Source organism: Antennarius striatus, chromosome 14, assembly GCF_040054535.1.
Source record: "Antennarius striatus isolate MH-2024 chromosome 14, ASM4005453v1, whole genome shotgun sequence".
Taxonomy (NCBI): domain Eukaryota; kingdom Metazoa; phylum Chordata; class Actinopteri; order Lophiiformes; family Antennariidae; genus Antennarius; species Antennarius striatus.
The window spans coordinates 6,173,445-6,183,296 of NC_090789.1; the positions used below are offsets into that span (position 1 = coordinate 6,173,445).

The 9,852-nt window shown below is 43.1% G+C and overlaps 1 protein-coding gene across 1 annotated transcript; it reads left to right on the forward strand.

The window, feature by feature from the left end:
• The first annotated feature begins 1,094 nt into the window (after positions 1-1,094).
• On the forward strand, positions 1,095-2,598 carry twist1a (twist family bHLH transcription factor 1a). Its single transcript, XM_068333308.1, has 2 exons — positions 1,095-1,845; positions 2,216-2,598. The coding sequence occupies exon 1, from the start codon at positions 1,264-1,266 to the stop codon at positions 1,813-1,815; it is 552 nt and encodes a 183-aa protein (XP_068189409.1). The 5' UTR covers positions 1,095-1,263; the 3' UTR covers positions 1,816-1,845; positions 2,216-2,598.
• The last annotated feature ends 7,254 nt before the right edge of the window (positions 2,599-9,852 follow it).

Sequence of the window (9,852 nt, forward strand, 5' to 3'; positions counted from 1 at the left end):
GTGATCCAGGCCCCAAAGGCCCCTGAGGCGGTTCGTGTTTAATGAAGAAAAAAGTTTAACGTGACCCCCCACGTGTGTCATTTTTTCATTAGTGGTGGTGAGGCCTCCCTTTGGATAATTTACACGATAGACCACCTCTGAAAGTTGCCAGATCTGGTTCCACCCCAATGGAGGGAGCTGCTTGATTTCATATTATGTCGTGGTGGGCCTCATAGCCGGGTGGTCATTTGGACTCCCCACCCCCCACCCCCCCTCTCTTCCTCTCTCTCTTCTTCGTCCATCTTCATCACCTCCAATGTTTGCGTTACTCTCCAGCGGTACAGCGCATTTAGCGACCCCGCTGTGCGCACGGATCCGCCCCGAGAGCTCCCTGCGACGGCTCGTCTTTTAAACCTGAGCCGCGGTATCCAGATCCCTGCGGGAGTCAGATCCATTTAAGCGCATACCTCGACGCTGAGCAGCTGACGGGAAAATAAACACCACAGTTTCTGCTTACGAGCAGAGGCCTCCTGCTGTGACAACCTCCTGTGTTTCAGTAGGCCTGATTTTTTTTTTTTCATCGCCACAACTCCAACCTCACAGACCTGTATCTGGGAGACTTGAGACAACAGGCTTGTCTGTGTGTGTGTGTGGGGGGGGTTATTTAATTTTCTCAGTGTCTTTGATTCATTCGTGACAGGGATTAATTCATAGATAATTAATGGACAGTAACTCACAGCAGCAACCTCTAAAAGGAAATACAAATATTCAAACGGAGTCAAAATTATGTGCACACAATTTAAAACAGACAATAAATCCAAAGACGAAAGAAAATGCAGCAGGAAGCGCACGGTGCAGGCGCAGTGATAGTCTGATTTGAAGAAGGGAATAACGTCTGAGGCGGGATAGATCCCTCTTGTCAACTCCTCACCTTCACTAACACCGCGCCCCAACCCTGTCATAATCTTGTGTAAGGGAGGCCGCATGTCTTAAACACCATTCCTGATATTAGCTTGAACTCTCCCTCTCCTGGAGTATTATGTTACACCCCTCCTCACCCAATCACAGCGCTCCCCAAAATCCTCCTTGCGCGCTCCCCGCTATAAGAGCTCTGGTCAGCGCATTCTGGCAGACGCCTCTCCCTCCTTGTGGCGCACGATATTTACAGTCATATCAGCCCACATTCTTCCAGGCCTGCGTGTTTGTGGACTCTCTGTTCCGTTGGTTGGGGTTCACGAGTTGTTAAGAGTCCAACAGAACACAGGAAAACTTTTGGAAAATACGATGCGGGAAGAGGACTCCCCTCCGATGGACAGTGCGGGGAATAGTGAAGAAGAGACCGAACGTCTTCTGCCGCGGAGAGGCGCCAGGAAGAGGCGGCCGACAAGGCGGAGCGCGGAGGATGAAGAGGAGGAAAACGTGAATGATCCAAGTCCCGGGAAGAAGAAATCTAGAAAGAGCTGCAACGGAGGTGCGGGAGGCAGTGCGGGGAGCTGCGGGAGTGAAGGCAGCAGCAGCCCAGAGCCCTCCTTTGATGACCTGCAGACGCAGCGCGTAATGGCCAACATTCGCGAGCGGCAACGAACGCAGTCGCTCAACGAAGCGTTCACGTCGTTACGTAAGATTATTCCCACACTCCCATCAGACAAACTCAGCAAGATCCAGACGCTGAAGCTGGCGGCCAGGTACATCGACTTCCTGTATCAAGTTCTGCAGAGCGACGAGCTGGACGCGCGGGGAACCAGCTGCAGCTACGTGGCGCACGAACGCCTGAGCTACGCGTTCTCCGTCTGGAGGATGGGAGGTGCGTGGTCCCTGTCCACCACGTCCCACTAGCGAAGGGGCAGCTCCGGATGGTGCAGCGAGGTAAAACCGAGCACCTTTTCACTTTATCCCGCAGCGGTGCCAACATGTTTTAGGCGCTGACATTACAGAAAATCAAAATATTGTATCATTGATGTATGTAAACTCTAATAAATAAAGTCTGCAGTATTTTTTTCGTATAGTAAAAAATTACACACAATATTTGTGAGCATCAAATTCTTTTAAATTTCAAATGTGAATTTACCTCATAAGACATGTCTTTTAGAGACATGTATTCTTATACCTCAACCCATAATTTAAAACCTATTTAAAAATTTCAATGTCAATTAAAGGCTATAAACGCTTTAAAAAAGATTTCATTCTGATTTCTACAGACTATACATTTCAGTGAATGTTTCTGTTTCTTCCATAGACTGCGCAGAGTGAAGGAGTGGACCAGGCTGGCCCGTCGGATGGACTGGGACAGGCCGGACACCGCAGAGGCCGCGCCGGTGTCAGGCCTGGCTGAAAAGCGGGATTTTCATATTTCCCATTGTATGAACTGTAATATTTGCAATGGGAGCACTTATGACAGACAGAACGGATATGAAGAAAACAGACCACTGCGACTATGAATGTTCTAAAAACAAAACGATCTCCGAGGAACTTCTGAAAAGACAAGAGGACAAATGTCAACTCGTTCTACACTCCCTGTGACATTCCCTGTGTTTCACAGCAAATTACGTTTTATGTATTTATTTTTCTACACATGTTCCAAATTCCTTTCCCTCGCTTGAATAAAAGTTATTTATTTTTGGAATTTCTCAGAATGCCGAGCAGATCTAGAGTCTGCACATTTTGTGTTGTAAATATTTGGCAATATCTTGAATTAAAAAAGTGAAAGCATTATTCTTACCTATTAGTGGTCTGAATATTTACTTCAACCTATTTAGGTGCTGAATAAAAAAAATATTAGCAGATCAGTTTTCACTAATGGCATTAGGGTAATTTTTTGACACAAAATTGGAATACCTGTATTTTTTGGAAACACTCATTCCCATAGTCTCAGCACTTTAAGCCTAAATGAAAGTTTATTTTCACTGGTTGTTGCTTAATCCCCAGTTAACTAAACCTCAGCAGAGGGGGCAAAAGAAAACATCTCATACCCACGACTTATTCTGGAGTGATTTCTTGAGCTCAGGGATCTGGGAAAGCCATAATTAGCTGGTGGTCTGTTTGAACAGGGTGAATGTGGAGCTGTGGGAGTCATGCATGATATTCCCAGATGTCCTTCAAGACGCAGGTCAGCCTGCAGGTGCCTCAGCAGCTAGGAGGACTGGATGAAATAGGTGGATAGGGGTCATACTGCAATTTCAATGCGGGCTAGGTTACATATAGAATTATGTTGAAGTAGAAAGTATTGGTGTCAAAACTGGCCGTTTATTAAAAAAAAATTCCCAAGATTCCATGTTTGAAAATACACAATACCAGACAAAATAAATGTAGGTGTAATTTTCAATGACTTGGATGTCAAGTGGGGATTGGGTGAGCACTGGAGAATTAAAATTATAGCCTTACTTTTGTTAAACCTTACCATAAATGTCCCATTAAAGACTGTAGTGTCATTGTGAAATACTGTAAATTTCCTAAAGGGCTATTACATAACTGCTACAGCAATGACATGTTGGACAACATTTAAAAATCCAGATGTGCATTTCATGCGCAAGATATTTCAGAATGCCTCACCTTAAAACAAAAAAACTCCTTTTGGCTCTGCTTTGTGCAAAAAAAAGAAAAAAAGCAGTGCTTCAAGGTGAGATTGTGGCATCCTGGAAGATGGAATGGGAAACTCTTTACAGATACCTGTATCTGTTATTAATTTTTAATCAATTTATATCAATATCTACTTTTTTTTCATTGTTTATTTTTGATCTGTTTCATCAGCATTAATTCATATATTTGACTTCTTGTCATTTTTGGTGTAGAAATACAATTATACATTAACTTGTATGAAATGATGCTGCTTGTCTGTAGTGGCATAAAATGGAAATTATTTTAGTTAGTAAATTTGATGAAAAACCTTTCTCTTCCGTGAAGGTAATTCTGTCTGGTCTCTGATATAAACAATTTCAAGACTAAATGTAAACAAAAAAAATTATATATTTAAGTCCATATTAACACCTCAGAGTGTATCCTGCACGTCTCCAGAGGTTTGTTGGGGGGACTTTTATGGCAACATCACTGTGTTTTTGCATCACGGGTTGCATGTGGAAGGTAAAGCCATCAGCTCTGACCTGAGGCCCTCGCCATCCACCGAGGGGAATCAATTCCCACCCTCAGATCACCGTGGCCGTGTTATCTTAAACTTGAGGCTGTTGCTCTGACACGAAGGAATGTCACCTCTGAGGTTTCGAAACACACACACACACACACACACACACACACACACACACACACACACACACACACACACACACACACACACACACACACACACACACACATATAGGCTATACACACGCAGAGGGAGATTTCTCACGCCGACCAAACTGGGGAATAGATTCCAGAGAAAGACACCCCCTACCCTCAACCACCCCCACCCCCTTTGATGTTTGAAGGTAAAGGGATGACTGCTTGTTATCAGTGTGAAGGCATGTGGTTCTTTGGATTCAGAGTGTGCTATGATAAATTCTTTGATGATTGACACACACACCCTCTCTCTCATTAATCACAGTTTATATCGCCACTCATTCAGTCCTTAAACTGATAGAAAAGTCAAAGGTGCAGACCTGTGTGTGTTTCACTCATACAAAGGACTGCACATCTTTTTAAATGTGGATTCTTCTTCACATACATTCACTTGAGCAGGACCTGTCTTACCTCTTCCTTTTACCTCTTTCAGGTTCCAGTCTCATTTCTATCCTCCTATGAAGTCCCCCATTATGGGGTGACAGGAGCTGGTTTACATTAACCCTCAACACCACAAGAAGAAGGGGGAGAGGAAGCTGCACTGGCACACACACACACAGGCACAAGGAGATCTGCATGTCTGGTTTCCATTAGAGCTAATTATGTGTGTTTCATCTCAACCTGAGGCAATGAGTGCATGTAGGTGTCAGTGTGTGTGTGTGTGTGTGTGTGTGTGTGTGTGTGTGTGTGTGTGTGTGTGTGTGTGTGTGTGTGTGTGTGTGTGTGTGTGTGTGTGTGTGTGTGTGTGTTTGCTAGAGTTCTCTACTGCTTTTGAATCATAGATCTAAAATCAAGACAATCGGTACCTGAGACAACACTTTGGATATCAGTGCAATCCTCATCTTCACATAAGTGTGCTTTATTTGATATGTAGTTCATACATTCATTCATTCATTCATTCATTCATTCATTCATTCATTCATTCATTCATTCATTCATTCATTCATTCATTCATTCATTCATTCATTCATTCGTTCATTCGTTCGTTCATTCATTCATCTTCCTGACTGTTTATTCCAGTTTTGCAGGTCACAGGGGTTGCTGGAGCTTATCCCAACTCGTATATAGTTTAAATTGTGAGTATATTTATGATCATATACAGTGTGTTTCATCTCAACCTGAGGCAGTGAGTGCATGTAGGTGTCAGTGTGTGTGTGTGTGGTTAATTATAATTTTCCAAAGAGTGTAGTGTGAAATCGTGTAATTGTGATTTGATATTGACTACATATGATGGAATCAGGACAACATTTTAAGGGCAGATTGGCTCTTTATGTATGAGTGAACAGCTGAAGCATAAAGAGCATCTGACTCATCATGAGGTGTATCACTGAAGTTGTGAAATTGGTTGCTCAACATATTTTGCAGCTCTGAAGGGAGCTCTCTGATGTGATAAAATAAATCTGTTGACATCAAATGGGAACCAATCCCATGCCAGAGACCAAAGCTCAGGACATCCAGACATCTTTACCATAAATTCTGATTATTTTTAAAACCTCTACAACTTAATGGAAGCATAAATCCTTGGAATCGCCCTCCAATGACTGGCCGGAGAAGGTTTGAGCCTGTAAAAGAGTTCTTTGGACTCCAATCATTGTACATCTTAGTAAAAGTAATAAGGCAAGGATTTGGCAGTGCTGCCAGTCATTTGAAGAAGGACATTACTCAGTAAAGTCAGGGGCCTTGTTAAAGCAGGAAGGAATACAATGACAGAAGAGTGACAGAAAGGAAGTGATGTCTAAAACTGGCCCAGAAAAATAATGAGCTCACACACGCACATTCCCTGAGGACGGTGCCAACTGCACCTATCACTCCTGACCTCTGATCCATCAAACTGACCCCATCCCCAGAATACAGCGACCCCCAGCTGGACCACGAGCCGTCACATTCACCGCCACAAAGTGCCCACTCAGTTTGCTAATGCCTCTCAGATGAATGGTTAGAGGAAGCATAAAAAAGAGAGAAGGGATTGTGGGGAATGGGGAAGGGAGGATTTACGTATGATTGCAAGAGTAAGTTTGTGAAAAAGAGCAAGATGACAAACAGGTTGGAGACAGAGGAAGAAAAGAGGGTAGGACGGAGGGAGCAAATTTATATGAATCCTCTCAGCGCTCCTGCCCCGGGGCTGTTTGTCCTGCAGATTGAGTTAAGCTCAAGCCTCTTCCAACTCTCCACATACCAGACAATATCACGGTGACCCCCTCTTTACAAATATAAACATACACGCTTTATCAAAGATCAGCATGGTCCATTCATGGTCTCTTTCTCCTAACTTAATTACTGCAAACTTATACAAAGTTCCTTTATTGGACTTGAACTGTTTGAATATCTAATTTTAGTTTAAAATGAGGACCTTCAGGGGGTCTACTGATGAAGATTGGAAGGTGCTTTTCCATGTTTACCCTGTGAAACCCACACTAGCTCTTTTATCATGCATAGATGGACTATGGGGAGAAGCCCCAAGGTTATGCACAACACAGTGTGTGTTATTTCTACAGAGAGAGCATTGTCTAACTCAACACAGGTCCATTCACAATGATGGGAGTGAGGCTTTCAACGGATAAATGTATGTTTCTTCATTATGTTAATAGTAGAGAGGATTGTCCAACTCGGCACAGTTTCATCTGAAACACACACACACACTCACGCACACACACACACACACACACACACGCACGCATGCACACACACACACGCATGCACGCACGCACACAGTGAGAGGGTTGCATCATTCTGCATTATATAAAGTTTTTCAGCTTTCCTCTTTTGAAAGCAGAAACCAGAGCTCAGCCGTAGTTTACTGGCGTTCTGAGGGCTCCTGTCATAAGTTTAAAATGCATGCATGCGTGTGTGTGTGTGTGTGTGTGTGTGTGTGTGTGTGTGTGTGTGTACAAGCGCACACACATGCACACACAAGGGTAGAAGGATTTGGCAGTAAGAACAACTCCAGCCTCCGTGTTGGTCTAAGAGGAGCCGTGTTGGGAGAGAAACAGACGTTGAAATCTTCCCTCTGGTGTTCACTGTGGGGTGGTCTCTCCTTCTCCACCTTCATTTTTTGCTCCCTCTTCAATCTCGATGCCTCTCTAACTTTGAGGTGGTCGGTTTCTGTCTTTCCATCTCCGATGCCTCCACCTCTCCCTCCCTCCTCTTCGTGTCTCCATTTATCATATAATCTCCTTCTCTCTGTTTAATATTTCCCCTCTCTCATTTCCTTCTCTTCATTCAAGCTCCCCCTTTTGTTTACTTCCACTCACAAATACAATAACACTCCTCATGCCTAGCAATGTAGTCACCAAAAGTGTACATATGGTTCTGCAGAGTTACTGTGTATACGAAAAGAGAGAGAAAACTCCACTGAGACAAAGAAAAAGATGTCGGGACTGAAAGAAAACACAGTCTTGCTGATGTAGTCACTATCACAAGCCAACTTTTTTCCAAACTAATTATGACCCATATCAGCCTGTGTCTGTGTTTTTTCACATTGCAAAATATGAAAGCATCATGTTTTCCTTTCTTTCTGTTGTTTCTTTGTGTCTCCCTCTTGTTCTCTCCCTCCCAGAAGGTGTTGGCTGCGTGATTTTATAAGCCTGGCATTTGGTGTCACATAAACCATTTGCATGGTGTGTTTTTTTTCTAGGACTTGTTAAAGAGGCCTAAATGCCCTATAATTCTCATCCTTTGGCTGCTTGGGAAGGTTTGTACCAGCCTCAAAGACAATAAACACACAGTCACGCAAACACACTCAACTCACATAAGAGTCCTGGCATACAACAAACAGGAGTTAGTAAGTGTGTGTGTGTGTGTGTGTGTGTGTGTGTGTGTGTGTGTGTGTGTGTGTGTGTGTGTGTGTGTGTGTGTGTGTGTGTGTGTGTGTGTGTGTGTGTGTGTGTGTGTATCTGTGTGTGCGAATGAGCGCACAGGCTGTCGGGAGTTTAAAAAGTTTCATCTGGAGAACATTAGAGGTACAGTGTTTAAGTGAACAGGTCCGTTACCTTCGGCCACAGAAACCTCAGAGGACGCACTGCCAAGCCCCAAAAAAGACACACACACACACCCACACACACCCACACACACACACACACACACACACACACACACACACACACACACACACACACACACACACACACACACGCACACACGCACACACGCACACACGAACACACGCACACACACAAACACCAGAGAATGAGGACAGTACAAGAGAGCTGGTAAATAATTTTACAAAAGTAAGCTGTAACAAAACGCTGATCAAACAGAAAGCATCTCACACTATGACGGAGGTTGTAATATGAACACATGTTAATTAGCAGAACAGAACAGATACAAAAAACCTGCTATTAGAAGGTGGGTCTGATGTGAAATTAGAAGGAGGGGAAGCATTTTGTCTGAATGAAGTTATTTAGCTTAGAACTGGCCACACATGAGCAGCACCTGCTTGCTCTAACGCAAAATCCAAACACAAATGTCATATGAAAGGTTAAGGAAATGATACTGAATTATGAAGCAACTTTTGATCAAATTCAGTGTGAAATCCTCCAAAGTAAGGTCATTTATTTACTCTATCACAAATATACTCCCTGTTTATTATGGGTTTCCATAATGACCCAGAGTCCTGCTCCTAAACTGAGATATTAATGGCCAATATGGATGAATTTGTAGAGTCTTATGTTTTATTAAGTTTTGCTTTTATTGTGTGTTCTTCCCAGATTTTATGGATCTAAGGCTAAAAACCTAAGGAGTTGGCAAAGGAAGTGGACCCTCCCCCCAAAGCACATTTACACTCACACAGACTGAAACCTGAGCTACAGGAAGTGGTCCTGCACAGCATCTTGTCAGAGCAGACAAATTATTCACCATTTGAAAAATGCACCTTTTTTCCTCCTCTCCTATATTTTTCCTCCTCCCCCTCTGTTCTCTCCCTGTCCTCTCCCCTCCATTTATTGTTTTCATTTCTCGTCCTCCGGAGAGGAGTCAACAAGACAAAAAGCCCTGCTACCTGTGTTGTCTCAAAACGAGCTGGGTTCAGACCCAAAACGAGCTGCCACTGTGGTTGCACAAGCCCAGAATTCCAGGAAATATTCGTCTGCGGTGTTCCCTCAAGCATTGCGGTATTCCTGCCCACAGTATCCCTACAACACTCTTCTTGTGGAATTTTTCCTTATCACTACATGGCTGTATTATTTTACCATGTAAACCCAACTGTGAAAAGACAGAGGGAGAGAATAAGAAGGACAGTCTTGTTGCAGTTCATGAGAAATAAAACCAGTTACTTTAATATATACACTGTATAGTCAGTTATTAAGCTTTAAAACCTTTTCAGAGACCTCATTGGTAAGATTACTATGAGTGAGTCAACATGTTCAAACAGGATGTTTTTTTGAGTTTTATTTAATTGTATTTGATCTATGGATTTATGGTGGACTTATCATGGGACGTGATTTGTTTGTTTCTCTGAAAAGAATGCAAATATTGTTTTACTTATGTAAAACTTTGCCTTACTCAATAGAAAAGTACAATATTTCTGGCCTGTGACGAGGACCTTTTCTGACATCGCCTACTTCTGGCCCTGTACTCAACTTCTTCTCCTTGTTTCTGTCATTA

Excerpts from the sequence above, each read along its gene's own strand:
- twist1a (XM_068333308.1), top strand. The coding sequence starts at position 1,264 with ATGCGGGAAGAGGACTCCCCTCCGATGGACAGTGCGGGGAATAGTGAA.